This window comes from Phalacrocorax aristotelis, chromosome 9 (genome assembly GCF_949628215.1).
Source record: "Phalacrocorax aristotelis chromosome 9, bGulAri2.1, whole genome shotgun sequence".
Taxonomy (NCBI): Eukaryota; Metazoa; Chordata; class Aves; order Suliformes; family Phalacrocoracidae; genus Phalacrocorax; species Phalacrocorax aristotelis.
In genome coordinates, this window is record NC_134284.1 from 31,428,363 (window position 1) to 31,450,436 (window position 22,074).

The 22,074-nt window shown below is 45.7% G+C and overlaps 1 protein-coding gene across 2 annotated transcripts in view; it reads right to left on the bottom strand.

Annotated features, from left to right (window-relative positions):
- PRKCH (protein kinase C eta) overlaps positions 1-22,074 on the bottom strand; it is a 137,670-nt gene that overhangs the window by 110,433 nt on the left and 5,163 nt on the right. Inside the window, exon 1 of one of the 2 annotated variants that reach the window (XM_075104151.1) lies at positions 8,204-8,653. The exons of the other annotated variant lie outside the window; for it this stretch is intronic. Within the exon in view, the coding sequence (XP_074960252.1) occupies positions 8,204-8,563 (360 nt within the window). The 5' untranslated portion in view covers positions 8,564-8,653. Of the gene's footprint in view, positions 1-8,203; positions 8,654-22,074 lie in introns of those variants that run through there. 2 annotated transcript variants of the gene reach the window in all.

Here is a 22,074-nt window from a genome sequence, read left to right on the forward strand (position 1 = left end):
ACGGCAGACATGTAACAGTCATGCACCAAATCACATTTAGAAATAGGTCTTGCATGAACGTATCTTCTTCCTTTCCTCCTTTTGACAGAAATATCTGTATTGCAATAAAAAGTTAAAAAAAAAAAAAAACAGAAAAATTCCACTAAGGCTTACACAGCATTGTCATGTTCATTAAAAAAAATAGAATAAATATTCTATCGCCCATCTCACAAACCAAAGCTACCAAAGCTGCTCAACCTTTGTTTCTGCACAAGTACTTCATCTTCTGTCTGTTCAACAGCAAGAAGACCTCTCCTGGAAGGAGCCTGGAAAGCTGCCACCATATCACTGATACAAATACAATCAACTCACTCGTGAAACTCAATACTTACGAAACTTGGCAGGTGAACACCAAGGAAAAGTCTTTATGTAATGTCATCTACAGGTTCACAGTCCCCTCCCTCCATCCCTGCCAACACTTTTTTCTATTGACAAAGCTCATGGGTAACTACAGCCATAGCAGCATGCTCTTCCTCCAGTGCAAGCTGCGCCAACCTAAAGGTCAGGGCTACACCATCTAATGGAGCACAGAAATTCCCATCCAGCAACACGGAGGGCTGGCAGATAAACTGAAATCTCATCTCAGACCTGAGGTCCCAAACATCCTATGTCTGTGCAGCCCAGGGCTGCCATCCTTCCCAGGCTGGGCTTAATTGGTTTGCAAGGCAGCACTCGGAGGAGACAACCCTGGACATGACATCCATCTGCCAGACACAAGACGCAGGGATCCCCTGTCTGTGGCAGATGCACCTCTGCGTCTTGAGGGCTGCATCCCTCCATCAGGACACAGATCGCTGATGGGCTACAGAGCACGAGGCTTTCTGGAGATGCAGTGGCTCCCTCAAGGAAGACAGTGACCAAAAACATGCTGGCAGCTGCCAGAGCAACTCTTCTGCCTGCAACCTGCCCCTAGCCCACATCTAAGGAGCCCCAGGAAAGAGCAAAGCAGGGATCAGGCTGTCAGCCAGTAAAACTGCTCTGGCAGGCCTGTGGGATAAATCTGGTCGTCGATTCGATGCCTCTGGCCTAGCGTAACAAGGGCACAGGGCCTCACAGGGGCAGTGAAAAAGCAATTTTTTCCATCACCTTGGGCCCAGCACAAACACTGAGATTTTAGCATTGAGTATCGGTAGCACCAGAATTGCTGAGGAACACTTGCTCTTGCACAGCGTCGCACCAACGCAACAAAACCTAGCTTGTATCTGTTCATGGCGCTAGCTGTCAAAATAAAGCAGTATGGTTTCCTCAGCGACTGATTTCCCTGAGCAATGAGAACATCTCATGATGTCAAAGAGTAAAAAAAAAATGTCATTGGCATTGCAGAAATTTAAGTCATTTGTCTGGCCTACCCTAAGCGGCTTAGCAACATTAATTGGACGCTTCAGGATGCACTTTGTTTTAGACATACATTTGCTATCTTTGATATAATTATAAAGCAAATCTTTCCCTCGCAACCAGCCAGGGCTTCTTGTACCAGCACAACCAAGGGCATGGCTCGGGAGAGGAATAACCGCCTGGCAAGCTCCACCAGGACACAATGCCAGGTTAGTTATCCAGGACTCCAGCCTGGTTTGCTCTACAGCCCCACAAATAACACAGGAGTGGAATAAGTGATCAGAACAAAGATTACTCACTGTATCCAGAAGACATTACGTCTGCAGCATGGTTTGACATATATTAACTGTGTGCCTAAATAGGCTGAGATTTGGGAGGCAAGAAGGTGCGATGCCTGGTCCAGAATCCTTTACAAAAGCTGCCAGCAACTCATTTCACTTGATAACTCTTCTGCTGTCTTTTTCTCCATGGTTACACAAAAGGTCCCCGATTTCTTGATTGTATTAGCAAAGCACAATAGCTACGATCAAGCCTAAAACATCAAAGGAGCCTTAATAGTTTGCAAAGAAAGGGTGGGAGTCTTATTCACTTCAGTAAGGGATATGCTTTCATATTGAATTACACTGTAAATCAGTAGACTTTCTAATGGCATTTCAATAGCTTAAACGGTCCCTGTGACAATCTTTCCTGCGGGGTTTATTGCCTATAAGCTCAAAATGGCCAAAAACCAAATCATTACTCAGAAAATACTCCAAATGGAAAGCCTCGGACAGCCTGGACAAAATGTATTTTTACAGAAAGACCTGTGGTAAAAGCTAAATATGAAACATGAACAGAGCGAGGGGAGGCCAGCGGGGCACAGAGAGCAGGTCTGGGGACAGAGCTTCCGAGGGTGCTGGGCTCACTTGTACCGCAGTCACCCCACTGCCTCCCTCTTCCTCCTCCGCACACAGCCGCTCTGAGAAGAGCAACCCCAGGGCTGGGGGCGCAGGTCTGCAAACGCCCTCAGGAGCTGCTTCTGACACAACTAACGCTGCTGAAGGAGACACAGGCAGCAGCCCTTGGCCTGCTCCCTCTCCCTCTGACCAGAGCTTGCAGATAACTCAGTGGCAACACCACCAGCTGAGAAACAGGCAGCAGCAGAAATAGAAAGCTAAGCCTGGCATCAAAGTCAGCCCCACAACCCAGTAACCACTTTAGCGAGGGCTTCAACAAACGACTCCAGAAAACCTTGTGTGACTATGCATGCTGCGGCCTCTCCCAGCCACCCGCTGCACCCCACGCCGAGAAGCTGCCACCAAGCCAGGGCACCAGTGCGTGGGCTGGCAGGCAAAGGCAGCGCGGGCTGACACGCCATCTGCATAGGGAGCAGAACAGGCTCTAGCTGGAAACCTACGTGCCCACGATGCCGTGGGGCCATAGGGCCCGGGTGCCTTTCAGTGGCGTCTGAGCTGAGCTTTTGGCTCAGCAGCCGCTCGCAGCCAGGGAGAACGATGTGGCAATACTTGCACAGCCAAACTGCACCAAGTGGGAAAGTGTGCTCCTCTCCCACACACCTCTCCAGCGTTCCCAGAGCCCTTCCCAACTCCAACAGCATCAAAGCAACAATTCTCAAGACATAGCTGTGGAAAACCAGACTGAAGAACACACTAGAAAGCCGGAGCACGGCAGGCATGCAGCTGCACGAAGCACAGCCAAACTCATATCCCGCTGTACCTAGTTTAAAGCCAGGGCATGAACTCCAGTCCCACAGAGCCCTACTGACACAGTGGCTCTGATCACTGGAAACTGGCTATTCTCATGCTTTGACCAAATCTTTCCAGCCTAATGCACTCTCAAGCAAAATGCCTATGTTCTCCAAGGATGCTCACAGTTGCCAGACAGGCCGTTTACTGGGGAGGAGCTCGTGGATGAGCAAAAAATAAGACTCCTAACTAGCTCCACTTCTGATGCTGAAACAAGGCAGTACACAGTAAACACGCAGCTTTTCGTGACACAGTCAACTCTAGTCGTTCTCATCTGCCTTGATCAGTAAAGCTTAGCATCACACGCCCCAGGATTATTTAATACCTGAGACATAGCAACAATTCTAGCTTTATTTCTTTATTACAGCCTTTGTTTTAGGCTGCAGGGCACTCTTGGGTAGCCTTAGTACACAGGACTGCTGGCGTTTTGAAGGGCTTGTTTGTAGGGCCAAAGGACAGCTGTATGCTACAGTAAAGAAACAGAAGCTGAAATTCTGGTAGCTTTCAAAAGCTATCTTACCTTCTGCAGTGGATGTTTCTCTCCACTATTCCCATTCAATACAATAATTGCATATCAGTCATAATAATTACTTTAACAACTTAAAACTTATCAAGTAGGGAAGAAGCCTAGTTTACTCAAGCCTAGGTTGCAACTGACATGCAGCGTGACTTTCACACAGATGAGAGATCTGCACTATGTCCGCAGTTGTCATATGCATGGAAAGAGAAATCATAGAGACATCCCTATTGCTCTTTATCTCAGCCTGCTACTGACCAATGGAAAGAGGGACCATTTACTCCCACTCTACAAGCTGCAGTCCATCGCTACAGGTGGGCACAGGCTGATGCAGACACAAAACACTGCATCGCAAAATCCTCTTGTCAACAGCCATGAAGTATTTTTGGCTTCCTGATGCAGGTTTTGCCCACCTGCAGAACACTCTGCAGTGAAGTGGGAGTTAAAACAAGAAGCAACCGTATTGTATTTGACCTGCAGCACCCTGGCTCTCTGCCCAGGTCATGATGCTCTCGGGAAGAAGTTGCATTCTCCTTTAACTCCTCAATTTAATGTCCAGTAAATACAACTGCATATAAACATGGGTAAAACACAATTCTTTTTCCCTTAAGAAAGAAACAATCATAGGAAAGGATACAGGCAAGAGAGCTCAAGGTAAGGGATGCATGAGAATTATTTGTCTTAATCTCTTCCTGCACACATGAGCAAACGGTAACAAACTCATCAGGAAGTTGTGATTGGCTCATTAATCTTAAGTGCATCTGTTATTTAATTTCCTTCAGTGTACTCTGATAATTTACTACTTCAAGATCAAGGTTTAATTTTAACTCCTTGTTAAAGCCCTAGAATTTACTACATTGCTACCCAGGGACTAGTAATTTTTAAAATTGTAATTAAATAATACCCTAGTAACAATGCAAGTCAGTATCTGTAAATAGTGTCTCCCCAAACTTAAAAATTACTTCAGCTACTACATAAAACTCATAGGAGTAATCCTATGTATTGTAAACATCTCCCCTTTCAGTTACAACTCAGTACTCCAACTTACTTGAGTTGTTTCACTGACAAATGATTGTTTCCTATACTGCACTCTGAAACAGCTGAAGAGGAGATACCACCTTTTAAAGATGCATATACCAAGTAAAAAGGTCTTGGCACATCCTAGTGCAAAATTAAACACTTCAAAAGACAAGTTTCGACCCTGATGTAAATCATAACATAACAGCTTTCGGATAGCAGCCAGCTTAATTCTCTCCTGCATTGCACCTGGCAGGGTCATGCGCACCTGTGTAAAATGCTACCATTCAGGTTTGCACAATTTCACACCCACACAGGAAAATGCCTTCCAGAAAGAACATGGTACCAGAGAGATCGCTCCTGGTTTTAACTCCATTAAGGCATGTTGAAGGCAAGATGGCATTTAATTGGCAGTGTTAATAAAAACTACTGCTCTGCAGCTTGACAGGCAAATATAAAAAAATGGGGAACAGAAGGATCATGAAGTTAATAAGCTCTTACAGATTTGATCTGTGTAAAGTTAGTCAAATGAGTTTAACAACTAATGCGCAAATTAAAGAATATCCAGACCATGCTAATGTGTTTACTAGGAAGACTTCAGAAAACTATCAAAATGGTTAGAAGAAAAAGGGTAATTTTAAAAGAGTCTCTGGAACATGGATTTTAATGAAAACCACGAACAGAGAACTCTGTCCCAGTACCCAGTGGGATGACTCAGGTGCATAAGCATTACTGATGAGACAGTTCATGTCCATACACTTACTCATCTGCCTAAGTGTTTGGGGTCATAATTGCAGTGATGTGCCTGCAAGTCATCTGGGAAGCACTAATGCCTCTCGCAGACACTTCCTGCAGTTGTCACAAGAGGTGGTGACCAACGTTACAACCAATCACTTTTTTTTCAGCAGGAGAAAACCAACTTTTATAAACTGAGCAGCATGAGCCTGAGAGCTCCCACTGAAACTTCCAGACCAGCACGTGAGCTGAGGGACTGTCCGGGGAAATCCCCAGCCGCTCAGCTCTCCAGAGGAGAGCTCGGGGAGCAAAGGCAGCCAGCTGCCCTGCCCCGTTTGGCTGTTATCAATGCATGGAGCATTTGGAGTTTTCCAGAACGTTGTCGTCCTTGTCTTTGAAAAGTGAATGTAAAAATTCTATTTCAAATCAAAATGAAAAATTGTGCACAGCCAAGTAAACGTAAGCCAGGTTAAACTTTGAGGATTCACCAATTTTCCCCGTGCTCCATTCGCTCCTTCCTTGCCTGTATGTGCTTTTGCTTTGGGGATGGAAAAAGGGCAGCATGAAGGATTTCAGAGTGGAGGTGTTGCAAATCATCTGCAAATCCCTTGCGGTGTCTTATGTCATGCCAGCAGTTCATGGACTTTGAATTAGTACAAACCAGCATTTCCTATCTTTCTGATTACACAAAACCCCGTGACAGCCTTGCTGGATTTATCAAGACATATTAAATTATCAGGGAAAGATGCTGTTCCCTATCATCATGTGACCCTGGCCGCACGCTATGAGAGATGCAAACTATGCAAGTCAAAAGGGAGGGGAGAGGAGAAGGGGAACAGAACTTGCCCACTCCCCACTAAATCCACCCCACTTGTAATTTCTAGGTATTAACTGAAAAGGAGAGCAGCAGCTTTTAGCCTCTATGTACAGGCCTAGACAAAACATCAGTTTACATCAGTCTAGTTAAAAAACTCACTGCTTTCCCAGCCCATTGCACCCATCAACTCATAGGTCCAGGAGTTCACGAAACACATGCCTATCCAGCAGGGACAAAAGACTTTCCCCTCACCGAAGTCCAAACAAGCATTTCAGGCCACAGACTGTGCCTGTCCTGAAAATCAGCACTGCAGGATGGATGAAACGAAAGAAACGGTGGGCCCGTGGACATGCACGCATCCACACCGGAGGCAATATTATTATAGATATTTTAGTAATGTAAATAAGGCCACCACCTTTGCAACAGAGCAGTCCAATCCCACGTGCAGCCAGACCCAGCGCAACCGGGACTCCAGCCTCCCGAGAGGACAGAGCCTCTCTCAACAGCGAGGAGGAAACACCCTCAGCAAATCAAACGCAAAGAAAATCCTCAAAACCACGGCTCTCTATACTGAGCTCACTCCTTTGCCCTGGCCTGATGGGCTCTGTTCTCTATTTAAAACTGTTTTAGCACAAGTCCCAGGAGCAGTTTCTCTGCAGCGGCAAAACTCGCCTGGGTAGCTGGGTACGCACCCACAAAGCAAAACCCCCGTGAACTCAGCTCTGGCTGGGCTGTCAGGAGCAACACCTGAGCTAACTCATTCGAGGCTAGCTTGGATCCCTCAGCCTAACACAAAATCACATCAGCGACTGTCTGAGAGACACCACCATTAATTAGTGCATGACCTCAAGCCTATCTATAGGGCACCTAAGTACACCATAAGAAAAAAAAAACAACACAGTACCAATATACACTTATTAATCAATCCTGCGACTGGTATTTCCCTGTAATCACCCCAGGGGTGTAGCATCACACCTCAGTCACAGACATGGCTGAGAACAGAAAGCACCAGCATTCTCCCCAGCGATAAGATCGAGATGCGTATCTGTTCTCTACAGTGTCAGCTCTCCCTCCTCCACGTCTGATCTTATTGTGGTGGTTACCTGACCACACGTGCTGAACTTCCTGGCCTCAAAAAGTTAATACCTATCCTAACCTCAGAAATTCTCAGCTCTTCTGCACCTTCTCTACTGAGCAGAAATGCCTTTTTTCTCTCCTCTTTTTTAACCTAACACTTACAAGCAAACTACTGTCTGGATTAATACAGTCGCTTCCTCCTGTACAGTACTGGGAAGCAAAGGCACAAGTTTAGAGCCTGAACTATTCCTTTCACTTACCATAGGTCTAAGACATAAATGATGTTCTCTGGGCCGGATGCAAGTGACATCTATTTGGAAATAACCTAGAATTAGCTGTAAGTGAAACTGCGTTCAACCAGCACAGTGGTGTACATGACAGACACAAGACTAGTCCTGCCATTCTGTTAAGAAGTCAAAGAAATTTGCATGCACACATCAACCAATTGTGGAAGGGTGTGTAGGTCTGAGCAAACCTAAGAGACAGGTATCCAAGTTTCCAAGTATGTCTCTGTGCTAAGCAAAAGAGGGAAGGTACATGATCGTGTGAGTCTGCAGGTGTACTTTGCTGGTTACATACTCCAAGTCTCTTCTCTGCTAGTCTGCTAGGAGAGACGTCGCAGCCCTCAGCCACAGGGTCTTGACCCTCAAGCTGTGACAGCTGAGACTTTCTGTTCTCAGGGTCCCAAAACACATCAGCTGAAACAGCAGTCTAAATAGCATTCTAAGCAAATCTAAAGCACGGGAGCACAAACAGAGGCACAAAGGTACACCTGCGTACACGCAGACACACAGGCCAGGCTGCGTGCATCTGCAGCACAGGCATGCAAGGACAAGCCCCAGCTCTGCAAGTACCCTTCCAGCACCTTCATTCATTCGGAGAGGAGCACGGCTCCAGCTTCTGCTTGAGACGGCTACTCACCCAGCCTTCGAAGCTGTTACTGGGGCCCGCGGAGCGCAAGAGGTCCTGGAAATGCAAGGTACAGTTGGCCACAAAGTCATCGTAGCCGATGGGGGTGTCGTGGAAGACGGACAGCTCAATCTGATGGCCGTCGGTAACCGTGGCGGAGAACTCCTCGTTGTAGGTAGGTTTGTTGGTCTTCTGCTTGGTGCTGGTCTGCCCAACGCGCACCTGGTCCACGCTGACAGTGACATAAGGGTCCAAGAGCTGGTAGCCCTTACGGAAGAGCGAGTGCCGGAGGGACCAGCGGGTGGGCTGCAGGCCCACGGCCTCCCCGATCCGCACCTTCAGGTACCCGTTGAACTTCATGGCTCCGGACATGGTCGGCCCCCCAGGGCGCCCGGGAGCCCAGAGGAGAGCCAGACCCCTCTCCGGCGGAGCCGGGCCAGCAGCCAGCCCCGCCGCGCCTCTTCAGGGGGCCGGGCGGCGGCGGCGCGCCCGCCCCCGGGCCATGCCGGGGCCCCGGAACCGCCGCCCCCCGCGCACCGCCCACCTCCCGCGGCAGCGGGCAGCCCCTCCACCGCCCGGCCCGACCCGCTCCCGCTCCGCCGCGGCGTCCGGCCCGGGCCTCTCCTGCCGAGGGGGAGCGGCGCGGCGCGGGACACCTGGGGCGTGGGGTTGCGCCGGGCGGGGAGGAGCCGCGAACCCGCGGCGAGAGGGCGGGCCCGCGGCGGGGAGCGGGCGGGAAGGGCGCTCGCCCGGCTCCGCTCGGCTAAGCTCGGCTCAGCCCGGTGCCGTGCGGGCGGTGCCCCCCGCCGTTCGCACAGGTGCGGCCGGCAGCAGCCAGGAGCCCCGCCGGGAGGCGGAGAGCGAGGGGGAGCCGCTTTTGCTATCGATAAGTTTATTGTTACAACTCTGCTGTTCGGGATTAATTGCGTGTGATTAACATTCCTGGCACTCGACACGCAGGGTTTGTGTTGGGGTGGCTTTCTTTTGGTTTTCCATTGCACTTAATAAAGTCAGAATTTAAATACTTTTAATTACTTTCCAGAGTTCACAGTGATCTGGTGCAGACTGGGTGGGGGAACAACGAAACCCTGCTTTCCCGGTGATGCCGTTTGGCCAATGTCTGAACTAGGTTGCCATCCCCGCAGCGAAGATGTGACTATTGGAATGTCTCTGCCGCAGCTGGATGGTGCCAAGGCTGGCTGAGAGCAGGCAGCCTCTTTTGTGTGTGCGTGTTGCTTTCCTTTTTTTCTTTTCTTTTACTTTTTCAGCCTATTCCTCCCCCCTCAGCCCTTCATCTTTCACATTCTACCCATCTCCTAGCAGGCTGTCTTTGGTTTCCCACCCCCTCTCCTCCTTGCCCTCCTCCCCATACCCTTTTTTCCTTCCAGATGTTCCCCATTTTGCAGGAGCACTGAGCTAAGGCTCCTTCCAGCCTCCTACTGCCTCGTCAGGAGAGAGCAGGTGGAACAGGTTCAGTAATGTGATCATTCCTCACATGGAAGCAACAGTTCTGCCAGAAAAACTTGTAGACCCTTAAATCAGACTTTTTGACAGGTCCCCTTGCAAAGGCTTGTAAATTCGTCAATCTGTCACTGTCAGACGGAGAAAGAAGTGTTTAAGAATTTTTTAAGCTTGGTTAGGACAGTTCATCCAGGGGAGGAACACAGGCTTAATCTCAGAAATTGCCAAACTCCACAAAATCCAGGCACCACAGGGTCTGGGATCTTGTCTCCAGGACTGTCCAGCCCGAGGCCTTTTGACAGAAGGTATGGCCGAGCAAACACAGAGTAGGCTTTTCCCACAAGACTTAAAGATTTAGGAATTTTTTTTGTTGGGTTGATGTTCCTTTTGAAATGCATTGTAGCAATAGTGATGATCATTCTGGGTAGCTTTCTTTTCCCTACAGATACCCTGTTCTTAATCTTCATACCTTCTTGGATTCCTCCATCCCACAGTAGTGAGCTGTCAGAAATAAATATTTATTTTTATCAGCTGTATATCTGCTGTCACTTTAATTTCTTGATTCACCACTGTTCTTCTTTCATGACCCCATAAAATGAAAAAGCCCCTTATTTACCATCTCAAGAGCATCGTTATTTGTCATTTTGCATTTTCATCACCTCTATCCTTCCTAGTTGTGAGCTGTCCCTTGGAGTCCATATGAGCCAGGACAGTCCATACTGCCCATCATGGACAACCCACAGTTCTTAGAGGACTTCACCAGGACCCTCTGCAATGGCCACAGACAAGACTAAAGAGAGCCTGAACTTTAAAGCATCCAGCGTGAATGTCCATAGGACAACGTTGAAGGCCTTACAAAGGCTGGAGTGTTCACTCTCTAAACTTCAAATCATCAAACAGATTTTACTTTGCTCAGAGGCCTTCAAAGAGCTCAGTGCAATAGAATTGAAGAATGGGGACTTAAAAATAACACATTTTGGCTTAGTGCAGCATGTCTGGTTTGCCTCTAAGTTTCTTGTCTGGATCCCTTTGCCTTATGGAAATTAAGACCACTGTAGGCTCCCGCAACAGTGCAGATAAACCCTTTGCAGAATATCAACGTAGATTCACAGGAGCTCTTGGAGGTTGGACACTATAGTTAGTAGATAAACATTAATTACAATCACAAACTGCTGTAATACTGTAAAAATTTTTCATTTTACCTTTTCCTCAGTCTTCTGAGGAAGCAGAGATGAAAGCCTTCCCAAGCAACTTGTCAGAAGTAACAACAGGCTCACATATTTACTGGCACAAACAGGGAGAAGACCAAAATCTGCTAGTTAAAGGTCCAGACAGTGCCATTTCACCTGCTTAATCACAAAAGGTGAAGTACTTTGCTGCACTGAAGTTTCACATATAACAGCAATAGGAAAGGGGACTTAAAGAACTTTTTCAATCCAGTGGGTCACTGGAATCTCATGTGATAATATGATTCCTGTACCTGGGCCTTTAAAAAACCCAGCAAGTATTGTAAAACTTATGGAAAAAACAGGGGAGCTATAGTAATAAATATTTCTGATGAGCTGCAGTACCCATTGCTAGCCAGTTTTCCATTGGAGGAAAAAATCAATCCTGTGGACTCATATGGTGTGAATCTAATTAACTTTGTTTATCTACTTGAACCAGTCTGGAACAGATCATCTCAAACAGCATCTGAACACACCCCTATTCTAAACTCCCAGCCAAAGCCCAAATGTCCTCTTCTCAGAACTGAGTAGTGACATGAAGTCAGAACACACCCTGCCTACTCTCCAGACAGCCAAGCAGTGGAAAAACATCCCCAGTCCAGTATTTTCTTCCAAGAATCAAAACATCCCTGCACACAATGACCTTGCAAGGCTGAATGCAGCAGCACCATCTGGTGATGGCTGCATTGATCCTCCTTGCATGGCTCTCGGTGCCAGGCAGGTCTGCAGGAGCATGGCTTCTCTTCTCTTCCTCAGCAGGACCTCAGAAACCAGGCTCCACACATGGCAAGTTGATTCATTTTGTGCCCTCAAGTGTTCAGGGAGGCTGAGCTCTTCCTAACGCTTCCTGCCAAGCCTGCGTGATTTCCTGAGCAGTCGGGCAATGACGCATAGTTGTTCAAGAAATCTGCTGAGAAGAATGAACAGATCTCCTGATGTTGTGCCTGAGCAGCAGCATGGTGGACGGCATGCAATGGCAACAAATACAAAATAAAGTATGTGAGGTGATACAAGCTGAATTAAAGGTAAATTGCAGGATACACAAACAGGTAACAGGCAATCTTACTAACCTTCTACCACTCTAGGAGATTTTAGTGTAGTGGTAGAGAACCCCCTGGAAAAAACAGCTTAGTGCTCACCAACTATCAAAAAGATAAGTAGACTATTAGAAATTATTAGAAACAGAACTAAGAGCAAAGGCAGAACTGTCACTCAGGCACTGTATTAGTGATACACCAATACCATTTGTCTTGTGTGCAAGATTGCTTCTCCATCTAGTGCGAAAAATGCAGAGTAGAACTAGAAAAGGCAAAGAAAAAGATAATGAAGGTGATCAAAGGTATGAAACATGGTTGGGAAGGGAGAGAGAGTGCCTCGCTTAAGATTTCTGGGTCTGGGAAAGAATGACTGAAGAGGAAAATGTGAGTGAGATCTGTACAATCATAAAGCATATGAGCTGCATGAATGGGAAAGGATTTTTCATTCTTTCCCAGACAAGACCTAAAGGACGCTTGCTGAAATTTTGTGGTAGCAGGTTTAAAACATACAGAAGCAAACACCTTTTCACAGAATGCATAATTATAGTATAGAATTCATTGCCAAAAATGGAAGCCAGAAATATAAATAGCCTCATAAAGGGCCAGCTCTTTATGGAGAATAGACTTACTAGCAGCTACCTACCATGAGATAAACCCTGGCCCAGGAACTTCTTAAACCACAAATTGTCAGCTGAGGGGATTTAGCAGAGGAAGAACCAGTCTGCATTTCTCTTATTCCTTATGCTTTCCAGCTTAAGCATCTTACTCTGAAGCCTCAGTTACTGGCCGCTCTTTGGAAGAGCGTGGCTGAGGTATGATGAATCTAGGAGGGACCCAGTGTGCCTATTGTGTTCCTCTGGGCTGTAATTTCCATATCTAAGTAAGAACACTCAGGAGTGACACCTCTTTAGGCTGGCTTAGGCACCATTCCCTGCACGTGGACGAATGGCCAAAGACGGGAACAACTCTCCGAGTTCACTCTTGCATTCTTCCTTCAGGTCATGATAACCTTAAGGATAGGCTTATGCAAGTTGTCTCTTCTGTTTTTGGGAGTCCATCTGGAAAACTTGCAGTTTGGCTCCACAAACAAAGCCAAAGAGCTTGGCTAAGCCCTGTTGTAAGTTTATGATTTAAGCTCGGCCTCATCTCACACTACAGCTATACACAAATTAGAGCCCATTCATGCACCATGTGAAAACCTCCAATTCTCTTTCCTACCAAAGTGTGCATTATTCCCTTCACCAGTAACCTGTAATTCTGTAATAATTTGGTATCGTCCCCATTTGGCAAGTTAAGGGCAAATGCTTAAATTCCTCCACTTTAAATTTCTACTGAACACTGGTTACATTCAGAAGTGAGTCTGTAAAGCAATGGAAAAACTTTGACTTTCACAACTACCACTGCAAAAATGCTACTGACGTTTCTTGTAAATGGAACTGCAGTTAAATACACTTTAAAAATACAAAAATTAAAAGAGCTGTAGAGGCTAGTGAAGCAGGAACTAACTCTATTTGGTTCCTCTATTAATTTTAGTCTATTTATACAACTTCCCTTTTATAGTTCTTTCTATAAGAGTGCTTGTTAAACCTCTAAATAATGACAGCTGCTAAAAACTGAATATCCCATGTGTGGAATCATTTGTGGTCTGGGGGAAAAAAAAGAAAAGGAAGAAAAAAGACCAAATTCCTCTCTAATGATAATAATTACAGGATCAATCCAAAACTCAGTGAAGTCAAAAGCAAAGCTGCCACTGATTTAAGCTATACAAGAATCAGGCCTGGTTTGTATGTCTGCTGTTGCTCCTGATTTATTCAGTGCAAACTAGAAAAAGAGATTTAGCCTAATATCAGCTTTTCTCCATTAGCATGCATACTTATTTTCCACTACTAAATTGGAGCTCACCTGATCCTTATTATTTTTTATTTTTTGGAAAACACCAGGTCATTTTATAAAGTGCTGGTATTATAAACTGCAGAATATAGTTTATAAGAGCACTAACTCCTACAAGCCAACCATTAATACAACTAATGGCCTGTTTGTTGTATTAAACTGCTCTCATTTGTCTGGGTCCATTAACAAATGCAGTGGTCATTAACTGTTAACAGCAACTCAGTTATTAGATTTTATTACTTGTACAGGAAACACTGGAGAACAAACTGATTGTTTTGGTTTACTGGGGTTTATTTCTTTCCCAGCAGTCTTGCCCTATTATTTATAATTCAGCTCCTCACTTATTCCCAAACATGACTGACACACTCAGAAATGGGTTCAAGCCACCTATGTCGACAGTCAGTTCACATGCCAGCCCCACCCAGCCCAACAAACCTCTCCTTCGAGCCAGAGGGCTCTGAGGCACCAGGTGTCCGGAGCGGCCTCTGCTTTTCTGCTTTTTCTGTATCTTTTTGTTAGGCAGCCACGTCCACCCACATATACTATAATGGGGTTTAAGATACATTAATTTGTATCTAGGAGGCTGCAAAATCGGCTTCAGTCATGGTTATCTCTCTCTAATTCACTGAAATCCAACAGTCAAGTTCAAAAATATCTTTTACTTCCTCTTCGTTGGGACTGATGCATCAAGTAAGGGTGATCTCTTTCTGTCTTGCACAAATGTTTAGTCCAAATAATTTGAGAGGTCTCTTCTGGCCTTGTGGTTTACAAATAAGCTGAGATCCACAATCTTGCAAATGCTTTTATGTGAAGAGTATTACCCAGTATTATCAAGATACGAAAGACCTTCCACAATCTGAATGCTGAAGACCCCTGATGCACACCTTACTTGGTCTGCTTTCTTCACGCTGATTCAGTTCAAAGCAGTGGAAAAACAATACCAGTGTCAAATTGTCATGAAGAACTGGCAGCGGCTGGCCATGAAAGTGGCTTTCATCAAGCAGTCTGAGCAGTTTTCTTCAACCTGCAGTGCCATGATACACAAACGAGGGAGGAGACACCCAGAAATGTGTTGTCAGTGCTCTCTGGAAGCAGGATCTTCCAGACTCCAACCAATCAGTGTTAGGCCTGTCTGGTGTTGCAAGACAACTATCAGTACTTCAGAGGTGGAGCTATGTGACGTGTCTCTGGTTTACCCTCTGTGCGGATGGGTGTACTTAATGAGACTGAAATAACTCAATTTCTGAGCTATTGGTCTTTTTCTACTGCCCTGCAGTTATTAATGGTAGCTATAGTTTCTTCTCTTCTCCTACAAAGGCACAAGTGTGCACCTCGTTTAAATGACCCTACCTGTTCACTAGAGGCTTGGGTCAATCAGAAAGACAGGGCCACAACCATCACTGTGGCACAGCCTATCAGTAGCACACGCAGTGCTTACCTCTCTGAAGAAGAAAGGCCACGCTCCTCCAAATAAAGTGATTCACAATGTGGGATCTGAACATGTTGCACTGGAGTTGCCCCACCAGTCCTCTTCTCATTTGGCTTGTGAAATAGGGTCTTGTCATGGTTTGGTTACAAACAAAGTGGTCAGAGGATGGTCATGGAGTGCAAATTTGGCCAAATTATAACAGCCAGGTGCTATCTGCAAACCCATTTGGATGCTACGGCAGCCAATGGATCCAATGCAGCATCAGGAGGGAAAAGGTGAGAGATTTTGATAAGAACAGGCTCAAGACACTGCTATTTTGTATGACCAGCACAGGTGATTAGAAAGTGTTTTTATTATCCCTGGGGCAGAGGTTAAAGCCTCTTCCGTGTGCCCATGCCTGTGTCTCACCTGGTATGTTCATAGGGATGTGTAGCGTTGTGGTGCTGAGGACTGAAAGATACTTATCTGCTCCTGCCTATAAACAAGGTACTTCTGGTACAACCTCCCTCCTATCAGCTTCTTATAACAACTTCCTTTCTACCCTCTTTCCCAAGCTAGCACGTGCTAAGATATTGTGCAACAAAACCAGTCAGACAAGAAATTTAAGTGTTTAAGAAGCACAAGGATGTGCACATTATGCCATTAAGAAGCTGACATCAGCATCAGCGGAGACTTGAGGGGAATGGCCCCAGATCACTGGCCATGTATGCATTCTCCTTACCTTGCAGTGACAGGGTAGAATAAAAAGAGCATCTCTGCCTCTTTCGGCTCCTGGTACAGCTCAGCACATACTAAATCTGAGGATTTTCCATAAACAGCAGGACTGTTCAAACACAGAGGAGACCCCACAGTCCTTGCTTTACATACAGAAAGTAGGTGCCAGAGCTGTGATCTAGACCTCTGTCACAAAAAGGTGGAGTGCCCCAACCCCTGCTCTTGAATGAGATCCTGTGCCGTTGTGCCAAGCTCCTTTCCTGTCTCCTCTCTTTCTCCCTTGACCTCCTCTTGCAGAAATGGGTCTTTCTAGCAGTCACTTTGTACTTTGTGCAGCATGTTACTCCTTCTCTTTGCTCTCACTGGATCATTTTTCTTTCTCCGAGGATCTGGGTGTCAGCTCAGAAAGGAAGAGATCCTGCCACAGCAACTGAAGAGCACATACTGATTTGCCAGTGCGCCCGGCCACAGCACACCAGCAGGCTGATCCTTCTGTTTGTAAGATACCTTTTTTCATACTCTCCATATGACTCTGGTCAGGAGCTGCTGCTTAAGCTAAGTCGACAAGCCCTAGATGCATTCAGCTCATTTTAAAAGAAAGTGAATTAGGAAATTATGTTAAGAATCAGAAGGGAAAACCAGGCCAGGGTCCCTCGCTGCAACTGTATGTAGCTTTATTTCAGATTGAGGAGACTTAGCCCCAGGGTTCCCTATCAGAGAAGCAAGATTTTAGTGAGAACAAGCACTTAGCTTTCAAACCTGTGGTGTCCTTGTCTCTGCAGCACACCCCTGATCAGGCACAGATGCACATCTCTGAGGTCAAAGATACTAAGATACCTGGAAGAAAGATAGTTTCTGGAAGCAGGTACCTGCCACCGCCAAATAAACCTTGCATGCTCCTGGATCAACAGGACAGACTCCCAGCTGCGCTAGACCTGTGCAGGTGTCAACACAATGTCTCTGGGAGAAGAACTCTGCTGGCTATGGAGAGCTGGGGGCTGTGTTGCTGAGGAGATACACAGAAGTTTGGCAGGCAGCTCCAGGGGCTGCCACGCTCTGGCCTTGAGAAGACAAAGTGACATCCCTACCTGCTGGCATTGAGTGAGGACTAATCTCCGTGAGAAACCAGCATGAACTGTGCCCAACTGCCTGGCCCTCATGGAAGAGTCTGAAACTGAAATAGATGAAACAGCAAATGATAGAGAGCTTGGTAAACAAAACCACTGCAGTGGTTGCCAAAGATCTGTTTAAGAACTAACCCTCCAAATGTTCCCCAGAACTGTTTATCTAATATGAATATTATTCCTTAAGAAGTAGGATGTTTTTCTTTTCCTGAGTAGTTTAACTTTGTATTTAAGTCCTCAAAAGACTGAACTATGACCTTCACTAAAACAATAGTAGATATTGTTTAACAGTAAGCAGGCTAAAGAAGAGAGAAAAAGAAATGTATTAACGTTATGGGACTATTATGAGTACAGGTTGTAGACTCGTTATAGTAGCTAATAATACCTAACTGAGTTGACTCCTTTAACACTGGCAAAGGATCAGCAAGCCCTCAAAGTTCTTTTTTTGATCAAGACTTAGCCTGATCTTTCAGTTTCCTGCCATGTCTCTCATTAAATTCCTTTTTCTCATTTAAAAAAAAGTCCCATCTGCCGAGAACTACACATTCTTCTCTTCATCTCAAGTGCTGAACTCTGTTGCACTGAAATGCAGGAGTTCACCAATAATCTCTATTTATCTGTACATTTTCTAGTAACTACAGGAGCTATCATCTTTAATCCTTATAGAGCAGATGGAAGTTGAAAAGCCAGCAGAAAGGGCTTAGAATTAGTGGAGTTAAAAATATACTGAGGTGAGTGTACTGTAGAGAATACAATAATGACAAAGAGTGGTCAAAGGAAGAAGGGAAAAATTACCTGGACTAGGTGACTAGAAGAAAAAGAAATGCATAGGAGGTATTGGGCATTATTAACCTTTAAATTCTACATAAGGAATATAGATTTTTTTTCTTCTGTCCATTACAAGGAACTATCCTCTTGCTTCAGAACCAAACCCCAAAACCTCCCCCAGCATATGATTAAAACACTGTGGCAGGGCTGCACTTCTGGGATATGCTGTGCATCAGATGAATCTATGTTTCTGCTTTAATTACTTCTGACAGGAAGAAAACATGTTGTGCATGCACTTTTACTGAGAGCTTTAAAATTTCAGTAAACCACAAGAACGGTGTGATACCTAGATGCCATCCCAAGTACTCATTGAGACAAATTGTTAGCTTCCTAATTACTTAAAATAACACCTCTGTGGGCGCGCACCTACAAGTAAAAGTTATCTGCATGTCCCCATCCCCACTCCGTGGTGGTTACCACAGCGATACTCTCCTCTTCTTTTGAATTCAGAGTATAGGCTCAGCCACTAAATACCAGTATAGGCTCAAGCACAGCCCTCTCTCACGTATCGCACTGAGAAATTCTGAAATGTCTGTGAAGAAGCAGGGAGAAACAGTAGTTGGGACTTCCCTGCCCATCCCATTTCTGCTGGGAAGCCCCAAAGAGCAGACAGGCAGCAAACTGCGATCATATGGATGTTCCTGCTGAGCTGCAGCTCACTTTGAATACTAAGCAGGGGAAAAAAGGAATATCTTTGGATTTTTCTAAAACTTCGAGGCCCTGTTACAAAGTCTTAGAATTTATAAAACTAGAAGGTGTAGCGACACTGCACAAGAGAAAGCACCCCCAGGTACACAACACTGCATCAGACAGAAGCTCTTCAGGGCGGAGCTATGAAAACCAGGTTTTCGTCTCTATTGAAGACCTCTAGATGGAGCTACCCCTTCTGGTTTCAAACGAAGCAACAGCTAGTGAAGTACCGCCAGCCATCAGGCAAAGCAAGAGAAGTACAATGCTGCACAAGGGAAGGAAGCTTAGGCGTTTGCAGCATGAAAGCATCCTCATGAGAGCATCCTTTTGCATGCATGTTGTGCTTGTCATTAGATATTCTAAGATATCTCCTTCGAGAAATCAGCTGTATTGCCAATGTCCTTGTATTGCTTAAAAAAGTCAGCCCTTCCAGAAAAGTAACTTTTGGTAGTGAAAAGAGAGTCAAACTGGACTGCAGACTGCTGAGATCCAAATGCAAACAACAAGCCAGGTCCCCAGCTTGACAGAGAGCAGCCAGATTAATTTCTCTCAGTGGTGTGGCACTCATGTATGGAAGCCTGGGAGCTGAGCTCAGTGCTGGACTAGGTCCCTTTGAAGAGGGAAACACTGCAAAAATTGGGTCACCAAAGAATTCCTTTGCCTCCCATGATGGGGGTCTTCCTTTCCAGAAGGCCTACCCCTTCCACGGGCAATGGTAGCAATTTTTGCAGTAGCGGCAGCCAGTGTGAAGAGAACTGACTGTGCAAGTGTCATGCTCAGCCTGTGTGATCCTGAAGTCTGGAGAATAAACCTTGAGGGTACCACCATGCCAGCACTATGGGCAGACAGGAGGAAATACTAACCATGTTTTGTCCCTCTTTGCACTGCACGATTCCCTCCAGGCCTGAGAACCACAAAGCCCTTATTTTGGAAGGATTAAGGCAATGCACATCTCCCTTTAAACATCACCCCAGCACCCACCCACACCCTGTCACCCTTGCACAGGGTGAAGAGCACAGATGGACAGGGTCTACAGTCAGCATTTCATTTCCACTTATTTCTTATCAGCCCTAAAAAAAAACCTGGGAAGGCAGGGCAGCCCTGCCCTCCCTTGGCAGCCGCTGTTTTTCACTGCTGCCGGTGCCTGTTCCACTAGAGGGTACCCTCACCCCGCAGCGGTGCTGCGCAGGGAGCTCGGCTAGTGCTGCTCCTAATGAAACCTGAAGGCCAGGCCCAGGAAAGTAAAACTCAAACTTTACAGAAAAGCATGCTGTAATTTTATGATGCGCTTTAATTTGATTCTGTTTAGTTAGAGCAGCCCCCTGGGCAGGCTGGGACCGCACCGCGCAGCATACAGCTGTGCTTTCAACTAACAGCTCCAGACTCTTCCAAGGACATAAATGTTTAAGCCTCCTGTGCAATCAAAGCTGAAAATTACTCTGGGGAGTAAATGGAAAAAAAACAGGAGGCCCACAGGAGCTCACGTTTAAAATACATATTTAATCTTATTAAAGAGATAAGAGAAAAAATGTTCAGATCTCTAATATTATTTGCATTTTAGCAGTGCCTGAGGGGAGTCAAATAAGCATAGGACTGCCTTGTGCTAGGAACTGGATGAACACCTAGTAAGAAGAACACAGCTTGTCCTACATAACTTGCAATAAAACCAGACGAAGCATAAGGGAAGAAGGAAAACAAACCAAAGATGGAAAAAGTGGTGGCCCAAGACTACCCTGCAGATGGAATAGAGCCAGGAGTAGGACCTTGGTCACCCAGTTCCCCTACCAGGGTCCTCCTCCTTGGCTCACACTACCTCAAATACCATATGTTCACAGCGTGCCCTTGTTTCGCTGTGGTTTGCTTTTTCCGGTGAGGTTACAAACCTGGATACACAGCTTTTCTGAAAGCCAGGTCCCCTGCAGTCCAGTTTCAGCTAAACTAAAGCAGGTCACAGGAAGGACCTAGCATGAGTAAACATTAGCCTAAACTGTGACCTAGTGAAAAGAGCCAAATATTTGGAAATGCCACCTATTTTCATGTCAGTGGAAAATACACCCAGCACTTCATGCTCTGCCTGTTTCAATACCTTCCATATCCCTGGAGACAGGTGGCTAAGTCTGCACCTGATGTATTCTAAGGGAAGCTTGGAAACACTTAGTGAGCAGTTTGGCACACGTAACTGGCTACGCTAACAGTCAATTTTTCATCCAGGTTAGGGATATCATCCTGGAATTCATGCAACTCCATCTCACTTCAATGGGAAGAAACAACTCTTGGCTACAGAAAGAAAACTCCCTACCCTCATTCTGCTCCATATTGGTGCACAATCTGGTTTGTTTAGTTTGCCTTCTACTAAACTGGGATCTTTCATTTACATTCTTACACTGGAAACTGCAGGAAAAATTTCCTCTCAGGTTCGTTCCATTACCACCCACTTTCCAAAAGTTCCTTCCCTACTCACAGCTCTTTAGATGCCAGGGAAGGTGGAATATGGAAGGTGGGCACTGGGTGGATCAGGTAGGACAGTATATCCCCAGGATAGAACAGATGAGGGGGAAAAATATGCAACTTCGTATACCCTAAGAAACTGCAACAGCCTCAAACAAATGAAAATGACAGCTTATGTGAATATTTGGAATTGCTCCAGGGGTGTCACTGATGATCAAATAATTAAGGGAAAAGTTAAGATATGTAATAGCCTGAGGTCCATCACAGTAAACACAGTAGAAGAGTCATTAACTGGCAGGGCAGCAGGGAATTGTCCAGCAAAATGGATTGAAACATTCCACCAAAACAACGCCCTCTGATGGGAAAGGTGCTGGTTTCCACCCAGCTCCCAGAGGGAACCCTGGTTTGGCCCAGGAAGGGATTTTGATCAGCATTAGAGACAGGTCAGCAGACAAGGCACTCTCACAGGTTGTGGCGTGCCAAGGTATAAATCCTAGGTTTGCAAAAGGACTTGAATTTGGGTCTTCAACATCTCTAGGGACAGCTCTTACCACAGAGCTGTTTGCTATTTTGGTACCAGCTGTCTTATTCACGCAGTGTTTTTGTAGTAAAAGGAGAAAAGAAAAAAAAATGCTGAGCTAATAACAGTTTTCTTCAGAGGGCTGAAAATTATTTGCTTTGCCATACTAATTACTTAGCATCTACCTTACATGCCTGAAACTGTCCCTGATGTCTAAAGACCAAGTTGGAAGGAAGGGATTTTTGTGAGCTGAGCACTACCAGACTTGATTTGGGAGCCAGGAAAACCTGTATGCAGGTACTGAAGTCTGTCCTTACTGCAGAAATTGTTGAAACCCCATTGACATCTCTGGGGAACTTTCCTGTCTGAAAAAGTGATATAAGGATCTGTCCTGCAACATAAGTGTGACTGCTATAAAACTTGTCTGGATCGATTTGGTGGTTCATTTTTCATTTTCATTCAAAGCTTTTTTGTCTTTTTTTTTTGTTGGGGGGGGGGGAGGGGTTCATTTGGGGA